Below are 26,427 nucleotides of genomic sequence, written 5' to 3' on the forward strand. Positions count from 1 at the left end.
CCAGCCTGGGGGACAGAGCAAGATCCTGTCTCTTTTTTTTTAATCTGAAATACATGTTTCAGATAAAACTGAACTATCTGAAATACATGTTTCTGATACATGTTATCTGAAACATGTTTCAGATTATTAGAAAACACACATGGAAACAGATCTATACAAATTTCCCAAATTGCTCGTCATGAATGATTGCCACTTAAGATAAAACTATTTTCGTGAACCTCCACGCACAAATCCTGATTTCTAATTTCACATCTGTTGTATAAAGTATAAATTTAGAGATCAAGCTAAAAAGGAAAAGAATCATAGAGCTGATGAAAATTTGTTGCAGTCCTTATTAGATTAGCATCACAACTGGGGGAGCAGCAAAAATGAAAATTATTGCTTATTTATCAATAGGAGTAATTATTGCAGATAGAAATAAAAAGTTATATTAACTCTAAGAAGATTAACTGCTTAATCTACTGAAGTACATTTGTTTTCTCCATGATGTTGGAGTATATAGAGATCCATCCAACAGGTTTTCATCAAGATGTTAAGTTTTCTTCTTTTCAAAGTTCATAGCATACAGGCAACTTGAGTTGTAAGAAACAGATGGCAACCCTCACAGCAACATAAGCATGTCTTGTTGACCTAGGTCACATTTTCCTCCCTTTATTATTAAAAACCTGAATGCCTCAATTTAAATTCTTCCCCTCCCTACCCTTTTTTTTTTTTTTTTTTGAGATGGAGTCTTGCTCTGTTGCCCAGGCTGAAGTGTAGTGGCACAATTCTGGCTCACAGCAACCTCCACCTCCTAGGTTCAAGCAATTCTCCTACCTTAGCCTCCTGAGTAGCTGGGATTACAGGTGCATGCCTCCACGCCCAGCTAATTTTTGTATTTTTAGGCTGGTCTCAAGCTCCTGACCTCGTGATCCACCCGCCTCAGCCTCCCAAAGTGCTGGGATTACAGGCGTGAGCCACCACCCTGGCCTCTTTCTATCCTCTAAAATCCAAACACTCCTTGAATTCTCTTTCTTTTAGTCAATCTTAACAAAACAATACTGTATCTTAATTGTAAAACAGTTTCATAAATGACTTTTTTTAATCTACTAAGCCTCTTTTAATGAGCCAATTAATAGATAATAAGCCTTTATTATAGTCAAAGTTGGAGACACCTAAATTCTATCCATTTTTCATAAATTTCAAAGACTTCATAAAGGCCACAAGGAAAAACTGCCTCTACATGTAAACTAGCATAATAATTAGGAGACCTGAAAACAGAGGTAAAAGGTGTTGTGACTCTATCTTGTGGGCATTACTTTAGTAATTATTCATTTTTGCTGATTCAAGTATTTCTTCCTAAATTTCTTTTTAACTTAAGAGATGGGGTCTCGGCCGGGCGCGGTGGCTCAAGCCTGTAATACCAGCACTTTGGGAGGCCGAGGCGGGTGGATCACGAGGTCAAGAGATCGAGACCATCCTGGTCAACATGGTGAAACCCCATCTCTACTAAAAATACAAAAAATTAGCTGGGCATGGTGGCGTGTGACTGTAATCCCAGCTACTCAGGAGGCTGAGGCAGGAGAATTGCCTGAACCCAGGAGGCGGAGGTTGCGGTGAGCTGAGGTCGCGCCATTGCACTCTAGCCTGGGTAACAAGAGCGAAACTCCGTCTCAAAAAAAAAAAAAAAAGAGATGGGGTCTCACTCTGTCAGTCAGGCTGGAGTACAGTGGCATGATCATAGCTCCCGGGCTCAAGCGATCCTCCCACCTCAGTAGCTGGTACTACAAGGCATGCAACACCACACCTAGCTTTTTTCTTTCTAATTTTAAACCAACATATTCTACATTTACATTTATATCCTAGGCAGGAGTAGAACTCCCTCTACATATATTTCAATAAAATAATTTAGTAAGATCAAAATGACTAGAAGTCCAAAATTGGGCAAAATATTCTTGTGGTAGCTCTATCTGAGATCTCAAGTATCTTCTTTGGAATATAGTCATTAATAGCCAGGCCTTCAGGTGAGGAAAATCAAGTACCATAAAGGTAGCATAAGAACCAACAGTTGATGCCTGTAATCCCAGCACTTTTGGAGACTGAGACAGATCACCCGAGCTAAGGAGTTCAAGACCAGCCTGGCCAACATTGCGAAACCCCATGTCTACTAAAAATACAAAAACTAGCTGGGTGCGATGGCATACACCTATAATCCCAGCTACTCAAGAGGCTGAGGCACAAGAATCACTTGAGCCCGAGAGGTGGAGGTTGCAGTGAGCCAAGATCGTGCCACTAAATTCCAGCATGGGGAACAGAACTAGACTCTGCCTACAAAAAAAAGAAAAAAGAACCAACAGGTAAAAGGATAAATTGTGTACAGTGTTAAAGCGGTATCTGGAAAAACTTAGGCTTCTGGATAACCATCACATCTAAGCACTGCTGATAAGTATTCTTAACATCTATAACTGCATCTTGACTAGAAAGAATAAAAGAATGAGCCCAAAACAAAACTGCTGAACATTTCCTCATGACTTAAGTTGCTATTTGCTATTTTCTTCCAAGCATCAGAATGGATCAGAATCGTACTTTTCTCAAAATAAGGTAATCACATTAGACCATGAGCTTCTTATTACACAACAAGACAACAAAAAATAAAATCGAATTTTGTATAATTTATTTAAAACACATGCATGTATGAACTATATATTTTCTATGAATACATTTACATGTATGTGAAAGTAGAATGAAAACTCAGTAAGGATAGCCTCAAAACTCTCAGAAGTGATTTTCTTTAGGGAAAGGGCAATATGGGAAGTGATTAAAAAGAATCAAAATTTTATTTGCAACACTCGGAACACAGAATTTGAGATGATGCCTTCCTAATAACTTCCCAAACCACAGAATATAATTTTACGTATAAAGCATGAAAGCTGTATTCCTCCTTGAAGACACTAGGTACATCATGAACCCACAACTTAAGACTTCTATGGTTAATTTTTCCAGGTATCTAACTGTATGATAGGCTGTATTTCAAATATAGTATCGAATATTCCAAAATAAATTATTCTTAAAAGATAACTAAATGAACAGATCCCAAAACTGGCTTGCCAATTTTAGATAAAATCAAAATACAAAATTTCTTTGGAAAGGCAAATAAAATTTGTCTATTAAAAAAGCTTAAGTCATTGAACACAACTTAAGACCAAATTTCAGGCTTGCCTTTCAGTGCCCTAGGTTAGCAGCAATCAAAAAGTGTATTCTATTTTAGTGAAGCAGGCATGCTTACATTTTCAACCATATTTTTTCAAAGATACTAATAAATTTCTGAGATGTCTGAATAAAGTTGTAATGCAATAGCTGTTAGTAAGGAGATAAGGCTTTCTTGAAATAGCTAATGTTTCCTAGGAAATCCCGACTTTTAAACCCTGACTACAGAAGGAAAGAAATGACTTATGAATATAAAAAGAGAGGTTACTGAGGCAATGTAGTGTAAAATCCAAGCGAGCAAGCAGCCTGTAATTGGCTTGTAGATGTCCAGAAGTTCTGATCTCTTTTATCTTTTCAACAAATTTTTTTTTATCATTTCATCAATGTTTTGTCTACTTATCTACATGTAGTACTTAAAAATCAAGTGTGTAGACCTCATTTTTCTAGACACTAAGGATATCTTCTAAGTACTAAAAACATTAATTAGTAAGTCACTAAGTGAGGTATTTACATGCTAAAAACTACGTATTTTTAATAAGGTACTATGACCTCAATTAGAATACTAATAAATCTGTAATCTGTTACTTAAATTTTTAAATAGAAAAGTATTTTATAATTGTTTTTAGGTAATAATCACTAGCTAAAACTCAAGTTACCTCACATTCCATCCGCAGTAATGCACCAAGTAAAGGACCTCTCCACCTTCGACATCAGAATCTTTAATACTAGCTTCATACATTTTTTGATTTTTCCCTCGTCCATACCGCACTTGGACTTTCATGCCTGGTGGATAGCACTCAAACTCCTCTTCCTCATTGTTGTCATCATCATCTTCATCCTCTTCTTCTTCTTCCTCCTCCTCCTCCTCCTCTTCTGCTTCTTCATCATCTTCATCTTCGTCTTTATTCGTTTCATCTCTTGAAAGGTTTAAAAAATTGCAGAGTTAATAAAAGACACTTCATACGTTTTTCAGTTCCAAACCACATATATTGATAAAAGTTGTGGCTGTGATTGTTCCGGGAAAAGCAGGTTCCACGTGTATGAAATTCTCTGAGTTTCAATTTAGTATTAAAAACTAAAACTGTGTAAGACAATCAAGGTTACAGAAAGACACATTTAGAGAAATGAAGATTAAAAAATAAGTGCAGTAAGAGAAAATTTCCAAAAGCCAGAAGAACAGAATTTGTGCCGAACACCAAGAAGCAAGTATAGTCAACTCTAACAATTTTTTCATATTTTATTAAGTGTTTTACATCTTAAGTGACAAAAAATTCATTATATTTCATTGCCATTTTATGACTAAAAGTTATTCTTCATTCAAATATTTTCAGCCTCAAGATGTTTGTTTTTAGAGACAGAATCTTGCTCTGTCACTCAAGCTGGGGGCCTCAGGATGTTTAAAACAAAAACTTTTACTAGCAGATTACAGTCTTAATAACTTTAAAACATGCTCCAACCAAATTTTCAAACGTTATAATAACTGAAATACTATTTTAACTTAAACAGAAATTCTAATAATGTATTATCAATATCTTATCAGGTTTGTTCTTTCTATTCTTTAAACTTCAACACAATTTCTACTGTCTTTACCAGAGATTCAGTAACATCTTCTACAAATCTCAACTATGGTGGTCCAAAGAAATAGACAGATGAGAGGCCAATTACAAACATATGAAACTAAAAGCCACACTACCATAGAAAGAGTATTACATTCATTTCTTTTTCCCTTGAGGAAAAGTCTCACTCTTGCCGCCGGCTCACTGCAACCTCTGCCTCCCGGGTTTCAAGTTATTCTCTTTCCTCGGCCTCCTGAGTAGCTGGGATTACAGGCGCCCGCTACCACGCCCAGCTAATCTTTTTTTTTGTATTTTTCTTAGAAAACAGGTTTCACCATGTTGGCCAGGCTGGTCTCAAACTCCTCACCTCAGGTGGTGATCCACCCACCTCGGCCTCCCAAAGTACTGGGATTATAGGCATGAGCCATCACACCCAGCCTTACATCCATTTTTATCTTCTTAGTAACATGTACTTTATAAAACTGAGCACTTATATATCCTTTTTATATTAACCACAAATCTATATTCAACAACTTGGAGAAAATCTTCAATTATAAATCTTTCCAAACGCTAGATTTATTTTATTTTACTTTTGAGATGGAGTCTTGCTGTTGTCACCCAGGCTGGAGTGCAGTGGTGTGCTCTCAGCTCACTGCAACCTCCACCTCCTGGGTTCAAGTCATTCTCCTGCCTCAGCCTTCTCAGTACATGGGATTACAGGCGCACAACACCACACCAGCTAATTTTTGTATTTTTAGTAGAGACAAGGGTTTCTCCATGTTGGTCAGGCTGGTCTTAACTCTTGACCTCTGGTGATCCACCCACCTCGGCCTCCCAAAGTGCTGGGATTACAGGTGTGAGCCACCAGGCCCAGCCTACAAACACTAGATTTATTTAAAAAAAAAAAAAAAACTTCAATGTGAAATCCAAGGCTATATTTAGTCTGTTTTTATCTGCTGTTTTGTATGTCTGTACTTATACTCCATCCTTTATGGCTGACAAATGATTAATAGTAAGGCAGAACTAACAGTTTAGCATTTAAGCTTTAAAAATTAATTATATATAAAATGTATAATGTTATATACTAAAATTAATAATGTATGCTATATTATACATTAAGATTAATTATATATACATATATTACAACACACACATACACACACGCGCGCGCACACACACACACACACACACACACACCTTTTCCCCCTTGGAGACAGAGTCTCGCTCTGTCATCCAGATTGGAGTGCAGCGGCCTGATCACGGCTCACTGTGGTCTTGACTTCCTGTGCTCAAATGATCCTCCCACTTCAGCGTCCCAAGTAGCTGGGGCTACAGGCACACGCCACCATACCCAGTGAATTTTTATTTTTTATTTTTATAGAGACAGGGGTCGCACTATGTTGTTCACGCTGGTCTTGAACTCCTGGGCTCAAGCAATCTTCACACCTCAGCCTTCCGAAGTGCGGGGATTACAGGTGTGAGCCACTGTGCCCACCTGATGAATACAATACTTATATTAAAAAAAAAAAAAAACTTCCTCCACTGGAAATTTCAGTTTTACATTCCTATATACAACTTTTTTGGGAAAATATACTGTACCATTCCTAACTATGTAATTACATAGGCAATAAAAATAATCTACAAATAGTGATATAAGCAGCACTATAATGCTTTTTGATTCTCCTTTTCCTTTTGTACAGTGGGTCAGGAGTGTTGGGCAGATGTTTAATGGACCTGTGGAAGTAAGTCCAAGTTCAGGAAATTATCAAATGTATCAATTGTCTGAACTATATCACAAATTCCCCAAAAATTCTCAGAATTTATTCCTATTTTAAAGACTCCATTACAGTCAGATACATAGGTATTTAAAAAACTAAAACCTTCATGAAACCAGCTATAATCTGACATAAATATACGTGTGTGTGTGTGTGTGTGTGTGTGTGTGTGTGTGTGTATTTTTGGAGACGGAATCTCACTCTGTCACTCAGGCTGGAGTGCAATGGCGCAATCTAAGCTCACTGCAACCTCCGCCTCCCAGGTTCAAGCAATTCTCCTGCCTTAGCTTCACTAGTAGCTGGGACTACAGGCACGTGCCACCACACCTGGTTAATTTTTTATTTTTAGTAGAGACAGGGTTTCACCATGTTGGCCAGGTTGGTCTTGAACTCTTGACCTTGGATGATCTGCCTGCCTTGGCCTCCCAGTGCTGGGATTACAGGTGTGAGATTAAAATATTAACAATGTTATTGAAAATACCTTAATATTTCTATTATGAAAAATAATTTTAGTAAGGCTAAAATATCTAAAAAATTAACAGAAACTGCATTATCAATGACAATTATGAGGAATTTTATTTTATATAGTACATTAAAACAATTTTTTTTGAAAGAATACCTAAGTCATAAGACTCTACTTTGCATACTGGGGGGAAAAAGTGTATTTTATTGTGGCCACAATAAAAGAGATTTATCATGTACCTCAGAATCATCAAATAAAACTAAGATATAGAATTGAAATTATAAATTTTTTAAAATGACAACAAACTCTAAGCTGTATCTCACGTCACAGAATACACTGAGTTGATGAGTACAAACAATCCTAAATATCAATAGCAAGCACAATTATACTTTAAGTAGTAGCCTGGGCAAATTTTCATTTAATCTAGAACAGAAACCCAATATTCTTGTATTAACCAAATCAAGCAATCAGAATTGAAAAATTAAAAATATACATTTAATATTACCTTCAGACACAAACCAAATGAAATTCACTTTAATAATACACTGAAGTATAAAGAAGAAAACAATATAATTACTGACAATCAACCATGGAAAACTACTCTATTCCTCTAAGACTTCAGTGGCAAATTCAAGACTAACGTGCTAAACTAGATAGAACACAGAATGCCAAGAAAGAGAGCCTCTGAAAGTATAAAATGCAACCAACATACAGGTTAAAAAAATTAAGTTGATGCATATATTAACATACATGCACTCACATACACACATACACATACACATTTAAGCTAGTCATATTTTAGAGAAGAATATCTTGGGAAACAAAATGTATCAGCAAGGATTTTCATTTGAATTCACAAAGAAATACCGTATCTTCCCAACTTGATGTTACACTCTTTACAACGAAACAAATTTTTTAAAAAGCTAGTGTATGAAGTACCTGCTATGGTCAAGGCACTGAACGAGACATTTTACACATATCAACTTCTTCAATTTCCCACATCTGGACAATGGAAGAAGGACACTGAACATTCTTGGAAGTAGCCTATTACTTAGAGAAAGTTTATATGCCAGAGTAATACCTATACGTTAATTCTTTATCATTGTAAAAATTTCCACTGCAATTATCTAATCAAACTAAAAAATCAATTACAGTAAGCCCCTCTCATCTGCAGAGGATACATTCCAAGATCCCCAGTGGATGCCTGAAACTGTGGGTAGTACCAAACCTTAGTATATACTATGTTTTTTTCTACACATACATACCTGTGATAAAGTTTAACTTATTAATTAGGCCAAGCCATGAGGTAATAACTAATAACATAAAACAATTATAATACAATGTAGTAACAGTTACGTGAATGTGGCCTTGTCTCACTTTCTCAAAGTATTTTACTGCACTGTACCACAGCTGACCACAGGTAACTGAAACTGTGGAAAAGCAGGGACTACTGTATAAACAGTCCCAACTGTAATGCTTCTAAAGAATATCTACCAAACTAGGGCAGTCACATCAGGAAAATTTTAGTTTGAGGCATGCATATACTAATAAATATCTATAATACATAAAAATCCATATAGAATTAAAAGGGTTACTAAAAACTTATAAAATACAGTTTGTTCTATAAAATAAGCAAACACCAACTTAAAAAATTAAGTAACAAAGAAAAAAATACATATTTATCACAGTGCCTTGCAAACAGCAGATGTTCCAGAAATACCTGCAGATTTAAAAATCAGATTTTTAGGTAAAAAGCTGAATCCTTATTAAGTTTATCAAAATGATCTCCTGTGGAAGTACTTTAAATATACGCTTATATATATAGAAACGTAACAAAGTATAAATGACAAACACTTTTAGTACATTCTTCTGACAAACACTTCTATAGTACATTCTTCTAACCCAGGATTTTTTTTCTTCTATGTTTGTCTGTATGGTGCCAACAAAATTTCAGAACTCTGATCAATCAAAGACTTGAGGCAAAAGGCTGAAATCTTTACTAAGTTTCTTAATATTTGAAATAGTCTCCAACCGCAGTAAGGCATACTTCAGATATATATTTTTATATACAAAACTACAACAAAGTATAATAAGCAAGTATTTTTTACTATAGTCATATAATGCCTCCCCCTTTGCTTCCCCTCTTCCCTGTTTGCCTGCACGTTGTGGCCAAATTTCAGTATGCTAAATGATTTTTTTTTTTTTTTTTTTGAGCCAGAGTCTCACTATGTCCCCCAGACTACAGTGCAGTGGTATGATCTTAGCTCACTACAACTTCTGCCTCCCGGGTTCAAGAGAGATTCTCTTGCCTCAGCCTCCCGAGTAGCTGGGATTACAGATGTGCTACCCATCCCACCTGACTTTTTCTGTATTTTTAGTAGGGACAGGGTTTTGCCATATTGGCCAGGCTGGTCTTGAACTCTTGACATAAGTGATCCACCCGCCTTGGCCTCTCAAAGTGCTGGGACTACAGGCGTGAACCACTGCAATTGGCCTGCTAAATACTTTTTTTTAAATTCACTGTACTTATTTAAATGAGACACTAACAGAGATGTTTATGTTTTTTAAGCCTCACAAAAAAGATTCAATGCCAGAGATTATCTATAAAATACAGGGGTCCACCAGCAGTGCATAAATTATACTGTCAAATAATTCATCATTCCAAAGTGACTAAAACAAATAAATGCTACTATCACATAAAATAGAACATAACAATTTTTGGCCTTTTAAAACCTTAGTATTTTTCTACTCTTGCTTTTTGCTTAAGAAATACACACAACTCTCAGAGTCTATAGCCAACAAACAATCTATAAAACACAGATACAGCCCCAAGTTTATATTATCAAGTCATTTAGCAGACCTAAAAATACTTCGCTCCAGCTAAAACTTTATAAATTTCCATGATGAGAGCAAGAAGAATGGATCAAAAGTATGATCTTTTTCTACAAATTTATATCAGTAGGGTCTCTGAAGGAAGTTAATGGTTTTTAATTAATAAACGCCACCACTATATTATTTAATATTTTGTCAATCAAATTCATAAACATACACATACAAAGAACAAAGGATAAGAATCCAACAAGCCAAAATGCATCATAACCAAAAACAATTTTCTTACCCAGATTTTGCTTTTTCTTCCTCAGCTTCTACCTTTATGTTGAGGGATTCATCTACCCTAGTTGTGTCATCATCTTTGTCGTCCAGATTTTCATTTTCTTCTGGCTTTTTAACGTTAACTTCTTTTTCCTGATCAGAATGTGCAGGTATAGACTCTAATAAATTCTTTTTACTTCCCTAGAAAAAGATCGGAGGAAAGAAACCAACAAAAGTAAAAGTTTTCAACCTACATCCATGATTTCTCTCTTAGCAACAGGTGGTATCAACTAATGCTAATATCGAAAGTTGTAAATTACTTTTAAGAAACCTCTGCTATTTTTAAAGCACTAAACAAAAATAGCTAACAGCAACTTTGAAGTTATAATAAAAATTATACAAAAGTAGCACTTAATGAAAATAAACAATGAAGAATATTATACAGCATATTGATTTTGGAACTTTATAGAGGATGTAAAAAAATATATCAAAGAAGGCAAAGGACAATTAACAATATCTAATTTACCAGAGAGGGCTTAATATTTTCCTTTCTTTCAATTTCATCCTCAATAGGTTTTTCTTCTTTTGGTATTATATTTCTTTCTTCTTCAATCTTTATTTCTTTGATCTCTGTTTCATTTTCTTCCTTCACTTTTACTTCTTTCACATTTTCACACTCCTTACATTGCTTGTTAACAACTTTCTCTGGCAATGCCATCTGAAATTCAATGTTGGCTGATCTACAGTACTCCTCAAAACCATATAAATATCTGTAAACGAAGAGAAATTACATTTGATGAAAACATTTCAAAATATAACTACAGAGTTATGTTTAATGTGTATTCATTTCTTTTGTCTAAACTCTCAGATATTGGGCCATATTACCATTCTAATTTATTCCAGTTCTAATATTTTCAATGCAAATAAAAAATTCTGTCAAAAAAATCATTTAAAAAACTGTGCTCAGACTCTTAACAGTAACAGATATTAAAAGTACTAGCAATAGCATCTATTTGTTGCACATTTCTTATGTGTGAGGCTGGACCCCTTAGTAAATCTCATCTGGTCATTATGGTAATCCTGGGGCAAGCAGCAGCCACATCCCCTTGCCATCCCGCTTTTTTTTTTTAAGACAGAGTCTTACTCTGTTGCCCAGGCTGAAGTGCAGTGGTGTTATCTCAGCACACTGCCACCTCTGCCTCCTGAGTTCAAGCAATTATCCTGCCTCAGTGCCTCCTGAGTAGCAGGGACTACAGGCATGAGCCACTATGCCTGGCTAATTTTTGTATTGTTAGTGGAAACAGGATTTTGCCATGTTGGCCAGGCTGGTCTCAAACTCCTGACCTCAAGTTATCCTCCTGCTCAGATCTCCCAAAGTGCTAGAATTACAGATGTGAGCCACTATGCTCAGCCAAACATCCCATTTTACAAATGAACAAACAGGCTTAGGAGAATAAATAACTGGCCCAAGGGCATAAACAGCTCACTGGCAGAACTAGGTTTCAAATGTAGATTTACTTGACTTTAGAATATTAGCTTTTTAACCTCTATGCAGTACTTGACAAATGTACTTAGCCACAAAAACTTTCTTCACAGAATTTCTCATAAATCTAGTATTCATAGAATATACTTCAGAAAATGCTATGACAGAATGACTAGTAAAATTTTCTGGTGTCTTTGAAGAATTAATTAGCCTCAGTTATAAAGTAACTTTCCTCCTGGTTTCTAGGTAAAAATACTGAAGATAATCATATCAATTATATGAACTTACTTTTTATAAGCACATTTAACATTGTATCCTGCAGCTGAATTTAAGACAGGGATTCCAAGATCTTGGTAGACTTGTTTCCAAACAGCTCCACTTTCAATCTAATGGACAAAGTGAAACAAAACTCCCAAATTAAAAGATGTTAATGTAATAACATTTTGATAGACACAGTATATATGAGTATATATTTTTATTTATTGGTCCTAGTCTCAAAAGAATTTTTTAAAAATCTTGATAAATTCTAAATTTGGTTTACAAGTAAGGGCTTTAGTACTCTGACAAATATCACAGAATTACAAATGTTGAAATATTAGGCCATTTGACTTTTTTGGGAGAGAGGGGAACTGGATCCCATTCTATTGCCTAGGCTAGAGTGCAGCAGCAGTGGTACAAACAGAGCTCACTGCAGCCCCTAACTTCTGGGCCCAAGGGATCCTAGCATCCCAAGTAGCTGGGACAGTAGGCATACACCAACACACTTGGCTAATTAAAAACCTTTTTTTTGTAGAGATGGAGTCTCACAATGTTGTCCAGGAAGGTCTCAAACTCCTGGGCTGCAGGAATCCTCTGACCTCAGCCTCCCAAAGTGCTAAGATTACAGGCATAACTGGCCCCATTTGACTTTTAAATAAACCCAGTTATAGAAAATACAAAAATATTCCGGCTCTTAATCAAAACTTTTTTTAAAAAAATGGAGACAAGCATTTTTAAAGGATTTATTTCTCATAAAACATATAAGCTAATAAATGAAAGCAGTTCTACAGAAATTTGTATTCTATTCCACAGAATATTCTCAATTGGATTACTATATATCCTTGTCTATCTTATTTCTTCAGATTAGTTCAACAAATATTTCCTGGCTTAATCCCTTTATATCTTAAAGGGATTAAGGATATAAAGGTTATTAAGACAGATTCCTGCTCTTAAGGGGCATACTGTCTAGTGAAAAAGAGACACAGGAAGGATTTCTACCAATATGGCTGTGCTGTGACTCAGATATAAAAAAGTGCTTTCTGAAAGTTTGATCAACTTAACAGTAATCAGAAAGGTCTTATTAAAAAAATCTTTTTTTTTTCTTTGAGACAGAATCTCATTCTGTCACCCAGGTGAGTGCAGTACAATGGTGCAGTCTTGGCTCACTGCAATCTCCACCTTCTGGGTTCAAGCAATTCTTGTGCCTCAGCCTCCCATGTAGTTGGATTACAAGTGTGCATTATCACACCTGGCTGATTTTTGTATTTTTTGTAGAGACAGGGTTTTGCCATGCTGGCCAGGATGTTCTCGAATTCAAGTGATCCACCTGCCTGGGCCTCCCAAAGTGTTGGGATTGCAGCTGTGAGCCACCATTCCAGGCCTAAAAAAATCATTAACATTTAAAATTTTGTCTGAGGAGGCTAGTTCTACCTTTCTAAGCTGTACTTTCTTTTCTTCTTAGGTCTTTACTGAAAAACTTTTTTTTTGGTTAAGAAAAACAATTTCAGAGATGGCAGATACCTGAGAAAACATGTTACATGAAAAAGATGTTTCAGTTTGACTACAATACTCACATTATCAAATCCTCCAAGTTTGTGTACAAGTCTGAATAACTTGAAGAGATTCAAATTTCGATATCCAAGTACAGGTCGTTTGTTAATAGGTGTACCTGGTATAGAAAACATAAACTATATTAAATCCATCCTACATTTTTAATTTAAAAGTTTCAAAACATTCAAATAATACCACTGAGTATTTATAGTGCAATATACATGAGAAATTCTCTTGTTAATCAAAGACATGATACCTACACATAAACAAGCCATGTCCACTTTAAAAATTTTTTCACATAACCAGATTTTTGAAACCTTTTATTTTCATTTACTTTCTTCCCTCTGATGAGCAAGAAAATAAATACTGGGCAACTGCTTCCCAATGAGAGTTACTTTTACGGTATTTTCTTTGCATTTTACCAATCTACTACTACTCTAAACAATGATTCCAGAGTAAAGCTACATGTTTGTTTTTTCCATTCTAACACAAAAAAATGCAAGGCAAAGACATTAAATCAAACAAACCATTAGAAAGTGGTAGAGGAGATGATAGGGTAGCGGTACACTGCCTCATACAGCCATTTCTACAAAATATGACTGGCTTAATCGTATTTTTTCACTCTTCTCTAGTATTAGATTTTATTCATTTTCTTTGCTTTTTCATTTATCTTATACAAAAGCCTATGAAACAACACACTTCTTAGGTTAGCTCTCCATTCATATAAAGAAATAATACAAGAATCAAATACATTTTATATTGAAAAATGAAAAGATACTTATATTGTGTTAGGCATTATCATTTATGAGAACAAAAAACTGACAAACAGAGCCAGTTTGTACTCACCAGCTTTACAATCAGGGATTTAGAAAACATTTAATTCCCAGAGTATTGTGGGATTTCCAAACAATAATCATTCATATTGCCCTTCCCTTCTAACTAGGAAGCCTCTCCTTACTCCCTTATAAGCATCTTCCCAGAAAAGAAGAAAGTAGACTGTGACCAAGAAGATAAGCTAGAGAGTAGCAGCATCATGGTTACTGGAGGATTAGGTCATTAACCTAAGTTCTTCTTCTTCCTTTAATCCTTGCAGACCTTAGCAGCTTATGGCAGATTCGGTAAGCTGAGCCAAGGCTCACTTTGAGACTCTGTCACATTTCTTTTTCTATTTCTGGCTTAATTTCTATTTTGCTACTGTTCTTTAGGGCCCCATGGATAGGTAAGGGGATTGGCAGGACAGAGTAAGTGCATTTATATGTCCATAGCCACAGTATCTATCAAAATACTGTCATATTCCTCATTCTACTTGTTACATAACAAGTGCTTTGCTAGGTGCCAGTGATAACAGAGTCAAAAAGACAGCCATAATTACTGGTGACATAAAGTTCAGTAAACAAAATTTTATTCTTGTTTTTAAGATACTTAATTATCTGTCTAAAACCTACTATGTTAAGGATAAATAAAAAATACTCACCTCTATCTTCCATAAATTTGTACAACTGCTGAAGAAAGTTCTCCCTTTCTTCTGGAAATGGTTCTATTTCTTCCTAATTTTAATCACAAAAGAATATTATTTTCTTCAATTAAGCATTTTAATAATACAAGCAGATTTCTTATGAACAGTGAAGACTAACATTCATTAAAATATTTCAAAGGCTTTTTACCTAATCAAAATTATTCTTTAACACGAAGCTGTTCAAAACCAGGTTAAGTCTAGACATTTTACGTTTTATAGAGGAATGACTATGTCTTAAAAAGTATCTCAATAGTTAGAACCCCCACAGTAAAAATTCTCATATGAGAAATGGGACTAGCAAGATTTTTCATGTTTTTCTTTTTCTTTTTTTTAATCATATGTGAGATCTATTTTTCAAATCAGGGTCACAGGCTCAAAAAGACCTACTCTCACTTATGTAAAATTGGGTCAGGGTTGAACATCAAAACTAACTCTATTATTGCTCTTCCAGGAACTATACAAGTATGAATCCCACTAGTTGTAACTACAAGTATCCTTCACTATATACAGCCCCACTGTATATTCTTCAAGCTTATATAATCAGTAAAGTGGGGAACAAACTTGATCTACAATACCTGAAGATTCAGACTTAGGGAAATCTTCAAGTAATAAAATAGTTCCCCGATTTATCAATTACAAGGGAGGGACTAGCTTCTTGCTGCTGTGGCCAAGGGCTGTGGCAGTAGGGAGCTGGTCCTGAAGCAACCTCCAAGGAGCAGGGTAGTAGGTAAGATTGAGGAACTCACCAATTCAATGACTTTCATCCATTCAACAAACAATGAGCACCTGTAAGTGTAGGCACTATGCTAGGTGCTAAATCAAATAAAAGAAAAATAGGCTATGAAGCCTGCCATTATAGAACATGATTAGGAGTAACTGCAGATAAAATGATTCCAAATACACAGGTAGGCTTTACAGTTACTCTGGCTTAAACATACATATTTCTAATAGTAAAAGTTAGGATATTCAACTGGTAATCTAAATAAATCAAAACACAGCACTTTTAAATTTGGAAAATCATGTGCCTAATGTCACTGCTTTAGTGAGATTGCCTTTTTATTTTAAAAGCTAGTACAACAAAGAAAGGTAATTTTTTTTTTTTTTAAAGCCCATGTTGATAAACTATTAGGTTTTCTCACTGGGCAGAGAAAAATAAATGACAACCATTAATTTGCTAATGAAATCTGTATTTCTCAATTTAAACACAATTTATACATTCAGGTTTTGGTAAGATGGTCAAATAAAAATCTAAGGACATCTATTTTTTAGATGTTATTGTAAATGTTCCCATGGTACAACATTTAATAAACAGCCCAACTTATTTCTTTTTTTTTTTTTTTGAGACGGAGTTTCACTCTTGTTACCCAGGCTGGAGTGCAATGGCGCGATCTCGGCTCACCGCAACCTCCGCCTCCTGGGTTCAGGCAATTCTCCTGCCTCAGCCTCCTGAGTAGCTGGGACTACAGGCACGCGCCATCATGCCCAGCTAATTTTTTGTATTTTTAGTAGAGACAGGGTTTCACCATGTCGACCAGGTTGGTCTCGATCTATCGACCTCGTGATCCACCCGCCTCGGCCTCCCAAAGTGCTGGGATTACAGGCTTGAGCCACTGCGCCCGGCCCAGCCCAACTTATTTCTATTCCAAAAACGTTTAAGGTAAGCTTGTATTTAACTCAAGAAAATGTTTAAACTGTACTGCATATTTGCTTTTGTGAAAACACTAATCTAAGTACCAAAAGGTTTGGTAGCTATTGATCATTTGTTATATTTTACACACTATGACAGACACTTTAAGTATAAGACAGCATTCCTAACTTTAAGGAATTTACAGATTTGTGGGGAGAAAAAATAGACAATAAATATAAAGAAATATGTGTGTGTGTGTACAAGTGTGTGTATAAATAACGAAAATATGAATAAAAAGCGGCAGTAGTTTTGTTTTGTTTTGCTGCTGCTGTTGTTTTTGAGACAGTCTTGCTCTGTCGCCCAGGCTGGAGTGCAGTGATACAATCTCACCTCACTGCAACCTCCACCTTCCAGGTTCAAGCAATTCTCCTGCCTCAGCCTCCCGAGTAGCTGGGATTACAGGCATGCGCCACCATGCCTGGCTAATTTTTGTATTTCTAGTAGAGATGGGGTTTCAACATGTTGGTCAGGCTGGTCTCAAACTCCTGACCTCAAGTGATCCACCCACCTCGGCCTCTCGAAGTGCTGGGATTACAGGCGTGAGCCATCATGCCTAGTCAGGAGCTGTAGTAGTTTAGACTAGCAAACCAAGTGATGCTTTTCTGATAGGAGGGAGATGATAGTTCACAGGTTTCTCTTTACAGAGACGGCAATGTAAGCAGGGTTCTGAAAACTGAACAGGAATGTGCGATGCTGACTAAGGAAGGAGGAGAAGAAAAAGGTGGTGCCTACAGAGGCACTAGTATATGCAAAGGTGAGTAGCAACAAAACATGTAATTTGATATTGCTATAGAGGGCATAGAAAGGGAAGTGATGAAAAAAAAATCGAGGCAGAAATTGGACTATAAGGGAGATTCTGTATTGAAGTTTGACTTTTACAGTGACAAAAGGCTACTCAGGAGGTTTTTAGCAGCAAAGGAATGATTGCACATTTTAGCAATTTAAAAAGAAAGCAGTCAGGGAGAAAACTGAAGCGGGGAAATTTCTACATTACACACTATCATTACACATCACTATACCCTAAAATGTAACCTACCAAACAATCTCATTTAATAGTTTACTACAGTTAAAAGGCAGAATTTCTTAACTTATCTAAAATATTACATATTGACAAATTTACTAAACACATTAAATAAATTTCATTTCATGGCCAAATATAGTAGCTTTCACTATCTGCACCACTCACTTGTACGAAGTAAAAGCAGCTTTTACGAAGCTATTTAGCAAACCATTAAAGCGCATTAAAGAGTACCCACCCTGTCACTGCCAGACCTAAAGCACCAGTTACAATAAAATCTAAAACTTGAGCTCTTTGATCCATATAAATTCAGATGGCTTATTTATGATCTAATTAGAACTATCTACTCCTTTGTATTAGGTAAAATGATTCAAGATTCTGACTTGAAGAGATATTAATCTTTACTCTTGTGCTGATTTTTCTTTAAGATGGAGTCTCGCACTGTCACCCGGGCTGCAGTGTAATGGCACGATCTCGGCTTACCACAGCCTCTGCTTCACTTGAAGCCTCCCGGGTTCAAGTGAATTCTCCTGCCTCAGCCTCCTGAGTAGCTGGGATTACAGGTACCTACCACCATGCCCGGCTAGTTGCTTTGTATTTTTAGTAGAGACAGATTTCAACATGTTGGCCAGGCTGGTCTTGAACTCCTGACTCGTGATCCGCCTGCCTTGGCCTCCCAAAGTGCTGGGATTACAGGCAGATTTTTCTTTTAAGTATTATATTTTATACTTTTCTGGGTAAATCGATAAAATATGGAGATGTAAACACTTCATGAGGTGACAACTGTCTACAAGGTAATGAAAAGCATTTTAAAGTATTAGGTAGGTAGGTTCTTTCTTTTTTTTTTTTAAATAAGACAGGGTCTTACTCTGTCACTTAGGCTAGAAGGCAGTGGTAAATTCACAGCTCATTGCAAACTCCACCTCCAGGGCTCAGGCCATCCTCCTAACACAGCTTCCTCAGTAGCTGGGACTACAGATGTGCACTGACATGCCCTGCTATTTATTCTTATTTTTCTTGAGATGGGGTTTCACTGTGTTACCCAGTCTGGTCTTCAACTCCAGAGCTCAAGCAATCCACCTGCCTTGGCCCCCCAAAGTGCTGGGATTATGGGCATGAGCCACCATGCCTGGCCTATGGGGTGTACTTTCTTAATCATCTAATAAACCAAAAGCATGGCAAGATTAAGACATCTTTTTGAGGTTATTAGGACAATCAGACAATATTTTTAATTTCATAAGATCATACATCTATTTTAAAGTAACCAAGTAAACTATCTGATTATGAGTATCACAAATACAAATTTATTATGAAATATTTCTCATACTAAAAATACTGTGATTAATGACTTAGTGACAAATCCTAACCTATAAGGGAAACCCAAATGTTATTTATAATTTTAAAAGGAATCAACTGTTTTCACATACCTCTTCTTCACTGCTATTATCCTCCTTTTCTTTTTCATCATCTTCCTCTTCCTCTTCTTCCTCTGCTTCACTGCTAGAGCTATCTTCTTTCAATTCAGTCTTCCAGTTAGCAGGAATAGTTCTACTTTTGTGAAATTCAAGTGCCTGTTCAAAGGCTGGAAACAGACCATAAGCTATGTGAACTGAAGAAATTAAGACAATTGTTTTCTCAAAAAGTATTAAACATGATAAAGAAATAAAAACTATTGTGCCAATACCACTGACATTTATTGTTTGCTATATACCAGAAATTGTGTTGTTTTTAAATGTAGCAATATATTTAATCCTATCCATTTTATGCATTAGGAAGTCATTTTATAGATGGCAAACCTGCTACCATTAAAAGATTACTTAAGTTCAAATAAGTAAGAGTAGTTTTATTCTTTTAAATGAAAATTAAACTTCTCTAGTAAAAACCTTTAATATAGAAAACCATGTAATATTTTATGCAACAATTATCAAACGGTAGTAATACCAGGCATAGAGCCATTCAAATAAACATATAATACCTGAAAATCGACCGTATAAGATTTTTACATTTTCAGTTAAACTTTAATTAAAACTATGGTTAACAATTAGCTTAAACTAAAACTAGACACAATTATTCTCACTTTACACTATATGGCAATAAACTATAAACCAAAAATTCTTGATGATTTTAACTAATCTACATAACACATTACTGAATAAGGACAAAGAGAAGACAACCATTTACAGTGCCAAAAAACCAAGTGACAGATATAATTACCACATATTCCTCAAATAAAACTACTGGAGCCTTGTGGTTAAGGATGTACATTCATTAGTGAGAAATATATCAAAATTGCTTTGATTCCTCAGCCAGGCTCGATGGCTCACACCGGCAATCCCAGCACTTTGGGAGGCCATGGTGGGCAGGATTACTTGAGGTCTGGCCAACATGGTGCAACCCTGTCTCAACTAAAATCACAAAAATCAGCTGGGTGTAGCGGTGGGTGCCTATAGTCCCAGCTACTTGGGAGACTGAGGCAGGACAACCGCTTGAACCTGGGAGATGAAGACTGCAGTGATCCGAGACTGCATCACTGCACTGCAGCCTGAGCAACAGAGGGAGACTCTGTCTCCCAAAAAAAAAAGAAGTTACTTAAGATTCCTTTTTCTACCATTCCCAGAAACTAATTATTTATTTACCAGGCAAAGCCAGATTATAGTAATAGCTGACGATACAGTTCTCTCCCATTATTCTAGATTATTGTGCCTGACTATATAAGCTATAAAAAGAAGAAGAAGAAAAAAACTTACGGCATGCTGGTAATCCTAGCACTTTGGGAGGCCAAGGTGGGCAGACTGCCTGAGCTCAGGAGTTCAAGACCAGCCTGGTTAACATGGTGAAACCTCATCTCTACTAAAATACAAAAAATTAGCTGGGCATGGATGCGTGCGCCTGTACTCCCAGTTACTTGGAAGGCTTAGGTAGAAGAATTGCTTGAACCCGGGAGTCAGAGGTTGCAGTGAACTGAGACTGCAACAATGCACTCCAGCGTGGGTGACATAGCAAGACTTCATTTCAAAAAAATAAGAAAACTTATAAAACAAAAGTCACATGTGTTAACAAAAATATAGGTCACAAGGAACCAAATATAACCATAAGGACATAATTTAAAAAAAATTTTTAAACATCAAAAAATATTTTAATCTTCAAAAACATCTTTTACAGCACTTGTAATTCATTCCAAGATTATTCTTACCTTGTTTTAATATAGGATCAGGCTTTGGTGCAGTGTCACTAGTAATTTCATGGACATCTTTTCTTGGAACTGAAGTACTGTATTATTTTTTTAATTATAAAAGAAGAAAAAAACCAAAAATATGACTAAGATTAATGAAGAGTCCAGATGATTATATATCACAGAAAGATACTGAAAATATGGGAATATTGACATTTACAGCAAAAGTTATTAAACACAGAGTAGCAATTCAGAAATAACATGATACAAGATGTTAAAATATGTAATCACCTACAGAAGGATCCTACCATAAGAAATATTTTATAAACACCAACATGTTCCCAAATACCAAAGAGTCCCCTGCCTAAATGCAACACTAAAAACTTATTTTTCCCCCTAGACAGGGTCTCACTCTGTTGCCCAGACTGAAGTGCAGTGGCATGATCTTGGCTCATCACAACCTCCACCTCCCAGGCTCAAGTGATTCTCCTGCCTCAGCCTCCCAAGTAGCTGGGATTATAGACACATGCCACAACCACCCAGCTAGTATTTGTATTATTAGTAGAGATGGTGTTTCACTATGTTGGCCAGGTTGGTCTCTAACTCTTTTTTTTTTTTTTTCCCCAAATGAGTAGGTCTTTTATTGCATCATTGAAGTATCACAAGTAAGTCTTAGGTATGATAGGCATCTTGTTTCTGTAGCTGGACAACTCTAAGGTCTTACTCGTCAGCCTGCTAACTCTTGACCTCAAGTAACCCACCCGCCTTGGCCTCCCAAAGTGCTGGGATTACAGGTATATGCCACCATGCCTGGCCAAAAACTATTTATAGCAATTTAAAGATAAAATATTTGGGGCCAGGCACGGTGACTTGTATCTGTAACCCCAACATTTTGGAAGGTCAAGGTGGGAGGACTGCTTCATGCCAAGAGTTCAAGATCAGGATGCATAACATAGCCAGATCCAGTCTCCACAGAAAAACTTAAAAAAACAAAAACAAAACAGTAAAAAACTTAGCCAGGAGTCGTGGTGGCTTGGGCCTGTAGTCCAACTACTTGGGAGGCTGAGACAGGGAACTGAGCTGGAAACCCAGTGTGAGGTTACAGTGAGCTATGATCATGCCACTGCACTCTAGTGTAGGCAATAGAGCAAGATCCTATCTCTTAAAAAATAAAGGTTGAGCCTAGTGCAGTGGCTCATGCCTGTAATCCCAGCACTTTGGGAAGCTGAGGTGGTTGGATCACCTGAGGTCAGGAGTACAAGACCAGCCTGACCAACATGATGAAACCCCGTCCCCACTAAAAATACAAAAATTAGCTGAGTGTGGCGGTGCATGCCTGTAATCCCAGCTACTTGGAAGGCTGAGGCATGAGTATTGCTTGAATCCAGGAAATGGAGATTGCAGTGAGCTGAGATCACACCACTGCACTCCAGCCTGGGCAACAAGAGTGAAATTCAGTCTCAAAAAATACATATAAAATAAAATAAAAATAAATAAAGGTTGGACACGGTGGCTCCCAACTGTAATCCCAACACTCTGGGAGGCTGAAGTGGGCAGATTACTTGAGCTCAGGAGTTCAAGACCAGCTTGGGTAATATGGCAACAACTCCCCTACAAAAAATAGCTGGGCATGGTGGCACATACCTATAGTCCTAGGTACTAGGGAGGCTACCAGAGTACTACAGCTGCCATGCTGTACATTAGATCCTGTACATTTTATTCATCTTACATGAATAAAAGTTTGTGCCCTCTAACATTTTCCCCTTTCCCTACCCCAATTTAATATCACATCAGTATTCAATTCAGTGTTCAAACTTCTCTATCTCAATTTTGTTAAAGTTGGTTCTACATATTGTTCTTTTTTTTTTTTTTTGGACACAGAGTCTTGCTCTTGTCACCAAGGCTGGAGTGCAATGACAATCTCAGCTCACCGCAACCTCCGCCTCCTGGGTTCAAGCAATTCTCCTCCCTCAGCCTCCCAAGTAGCTGGAATTACAGGTGCCCACTAAAACGTCCAGCTAATTTTTGTATTTTTAGTAGAGACGGGGTTTCACCATGATGGTCACAGGCTGATCTCAAACTCCTGACCTCATGATCCGCCCACCTAGGCCTCCCAAAGGGATTACGGGTGTGAGCCACCATGCCCGGCCTACATATTGTTGTTTTTTTGTTTTTTTTTTTTGAGACGGAGTTTCGCTCTTGTTACCCAGGCTGGAGTGCAATGGCGCGATCTCGGCTCACCGCAACCTCCGCCTCCTGGGTTCAAGCAATTCTCCTGCCTCAGCCTCCTGAGTAGCTGGGATTACAGGCAAGCGCCACCATGCCCAGCTAATTTTTTGTATTTTTAGTAGAGACGGGATTTCACCATGTTGACCAGGATGGTCTCGATCTCTCGACCTTGTGATCCACCCGCCTCGGCCTCCCAAAGTGCTGGGATTACAGGCTTGAGCCACCACGCCCAGCCACATATTGTTTTTAAAGCTAACTTTTCAGACTGGGTACAGAGGGTCACGCTTGTAACCTCAGCACTTTGGGAGGCCAAAGCACCTGGATCACTTGAGCCCATGAGTTCAAGACCAGCCTGGCCAACATGGTGAAACCCTATTCCACAAAAAATACAAAAACAGCCAGGTGTAGTCCTAGCTACTCAAGAGAGGGTGAGGTGAAAGGATCACCTAAGCCCAAAGGGTCATGGTTGCAGTGAGCCATGATCACGTCACTGCACTCCAGCCTGGGTAACAGAAGGAGACCCTCTCTAAAAAAAATTAAAAATAAAATAACTAATTAAAAATAAAAACACCTTTTCAGAACTTGAAAATTAAAATACCAAATTTTAAAACATGATGACCCTTTTAAGGTATTTATACCCAATACAACTCCACAAAATATCTGGCTTCTCTAGTCACATAATTCTTAAAGAAAAATTATAAATCACTTTCTTAACACCATCCATCTACAAGTAACCCATTTTAATCCTCAGACTATAGCAAAAGTTGAATATTATCCAACTGGTATCACTACAACCATTAGACATAACTAGCAGAAGTATCAGAAAGTCCTAATTAGACTATCAAGAACAAACCCTAAGGAAATAATGTCAATAAATACATCAAGAGGCTGGACACAGTGGCTCATGCCTATAATCCTAGCACTTTGGGAGGCCGAGGCAGGCAGATCACGAGGTCAGGTATCTGAGACAAGCCTGGCCAACAGAGTGAAACCCCATTTCTAATAAAAATACAAAAATCAGCAGGGTGTTGTAGCCTGAGCCTGTAGTCCCAGCTACCTGGGAGGTTGAGGTGGGAGAATCGCTTCAACCCTGGAGGTGGAGGTTGTAGTGAGCTAAGACCACGCCACTGCACTCCAGCCTGGGTGACAGAGTGAGGCTGTGTCTCAAAAGAAAAAAAAAAAAACAACAATAAAGTATTAAATATGTTAGATATGGCAAATCTGTCTCAAATAACCAGCTATTATGGGGACAAATGTTGACAAATTAGACAGTACTCGGTGTCTAGTTTGGAAAAGATTACAAAAATGAGTAAGGAAAAACATGCTATAAGACTACTATACATTAAGGTAATATGAAAACCAGTCACTCTTTGAAACATTCTGTATGACGGGAAAAAAAAACCTAAGGTCATTGGAAATAACTAATTCATCATTTAACATCCTAATTCTAGAAACAACAGCATATATTTATAAAATGGTTTTTCAAATCAAGTTATACTTACAATTTTCCATCTTTGAAAGATCGAACAAGAATATTGTCCTTTTTTACAGCAATCTCATCACTACAATCAGGACAAACCACCTTTTAAGAAAAAGTGTGAAGCTATTATAACTAAAAGAACATTTATAGAGAGTTATGTAAGTACTTACTATTTAAATCCTTTTAAAAAATAGTGTAAGCTTGACTTTTAAAAACTCATTTTAGTTTGAGGGTAAATAGGTACACACACATGTGGGAGCAGGCACAAGTAATTTTAAATTGGTACCTTACATCCTTCCAGCTACCTGGATAATCTAGATTTTTTTGGCATAGGCATGGCATTGAAAGCAGAAGTACAGATACGACTAGGCTGAAGCTGAGGATGAAGTTCTAGTCAAAAAGAGAAACAACGTAGAGCTAGATCCTTAACTGAAGGGCTACATCATGGCTAAGAGAAAAACAAGGGTCCAGAATCTCCAGAGCTTTGTATGCCATATTAATTCTTAGGATAAAATCTAACATCTGTATTGAAAGAGTCTGAAACCAGACAGTGCCATAATAGATTTTCCTTTTAAAAATCTACTTTGGCTGCTATGAAGAAAATGGACAAAGGCAATTGTTCAGAGACTAAGCTACTGGGATCAACTGAGTGAGAGGTGGTAGCTTGGATGTAAAGTGGTGGCAATGGCAAATTAAAGAAATGATAATAACTGAGATAATCAGGGAAGTAGAAAGATGAACAAGAAGAGGACACTTAGTTTTCTGCCTTGGGTAGTTTCTGCAAATGGGTAGATCAGGGTTATTCACTGTGAAAGAAAAACAATAAAGAAGGGCCAAGTTTGCGCATGAAAGAAGGGATAGTAACAGAAGTTTTGGGCCTATTAAGTTTTGAGATGGCAAAAAGACATCCAAGTGAAGAGAGTGAACAGAGAAACCAGGTCTGGAGCAGAGCATAGAGGTCTGGACTCAAGGACGTAAATTGGGGAGTCCACAGCCCAAGTAGCAATGATCTAAAACTTGAGACCCATGAGCCAAATCCACTCATTATTCTTATCTGATGAGCTAAGGATTTTGAAAACTGCACATGTGATAGCTTTGGCCAGCGATTACACTGGTGTGTGAGTAAGCAGGCTCACTGTCAGTTCTGCCACAGGAACGACAACATGCATTTATCCCATTTGCCTATGTATGCTACTTTCTCGGTCATTTTGATTACCTCTTTGTTATCTCTGCAAGTGAAGCTTTAAAAGGGGATGAGATCACCCTAATGAAAATATAGGGATACATTCGGAATCCCGAATTACAACTTGAAAGGGTGATTAGGAGAAAATAACTTGGTGAATAAAACTGAAAAGGAGAACTGCATGAACCATGGAATCTAAGATTTCCCCCCTCTTAAAATGAAGGTAAATATCACTTATTCTCCAGTTTCAATTAGGATTAAACAAGACTACTTATATTAATAAGCTTAGCACAGTCGTAGTCAGGGTAAATCCTTAGTACATAGTAGTTGTTTATAGTTCCTGGGACTACATAGTTGTTTCCTTTTTTTTTTTTGAGAAAGGGTCTCATTCTGTGCAGTGGCGTGATCGCGACTCATTGCAGCCTTGACCTCCCAACACTCAATCAATCCTCCCACCTCAGTCTCCCAAGTAGCTGCGACTATAGGCAAATGCCACCAGACTCAGCTAAATTTTTCTTAAGACTCAGCCAATTGTTTTCTTATGACGTTACTAGAACACTTTGAATTTACTCGATTTATAAACATAATTTAAAAATTGGAAACACAAATATTATTTGTGTGATTATATCAAGATTGGTTGATTTAGAACATAATTTTTCACTCTAGTTACCAAAAATTATCCATTACTGTCCCAACAGATCTCAAATTTGGGATGGGATAACATATATCAAAATTTTTTTTTTTTTTTTGAGACGGAGTTTTGCTCTTGTTACCCAG

General features: G+C 36.9%; 1 protein-coding gene across 5 annotated transcripts in view; it reads right to left on the reverse strand.

Annotated features, from left to right (window-relative positions):
• Nucleotides 1–26,427, reverse strand: part of ARID4B (AT-rich interaction domain 4B) — a 166,719-nt gene that overhangs the window by 48,649 nt on the left and 91,643 nt on the right. For 3 of the 5 annotated variants that reach the window (XM_074385337.1, XM_039464296.2, XM_074385339.1), the window contains exons 9-17: nt 24,490–24,569; nt 20,780–20,856; nt 19,014–19,168; nt 14,840–14,912; nt 13,389–13,483; nt 11,845–11,942; nt 10,600–10,843; nt 10,099–10,274; nt 3,843–4,103 (exon numbers count right to left, since the gene is read on the reverse strand). In XM_074385337.1, coding sequence (XP_074241438.1) covers nt 3,843–4,103; nt 10,099–10,274; nt 10,600–10,843; nt 11,845–11,942; nt 13,389–13,483; nt 14,840–14,912; nt 19,014–19,168; nt 20,780–20,856; nt 24,490–24,569 — 1,259 coding nt within the window. The remainder of the gene's footprint in view (nt 1–3,842; nt 4,104–10,098; nt 10,275–10,599; nt 10,844–11,844; nt 11,943–13,388; nt 13,484–14,839; nt 14,913–19,013; nt 19,169–20,779; nt 20,857–24,489; nt 24,570–26,427) is intronic. The other 2 variants (XM_074385338.1, XM_039464298.2) reach the window with 2 other exon arrangements.

Source organism: Saimiri boliviensis, chromosome 14, assembly GCF_048565385.1.
Source record: "Saimiri boliviensis isolate mSaiBol1 chromosome 14, mSaiBol1.pri, whole genome shotgun sequence".
Lineage (NCBI taxonomy): Eukaryota > Metazoa > Chordata > Mammalia > Primates > Cebidae > Saimiri > Saimiri boliviensis.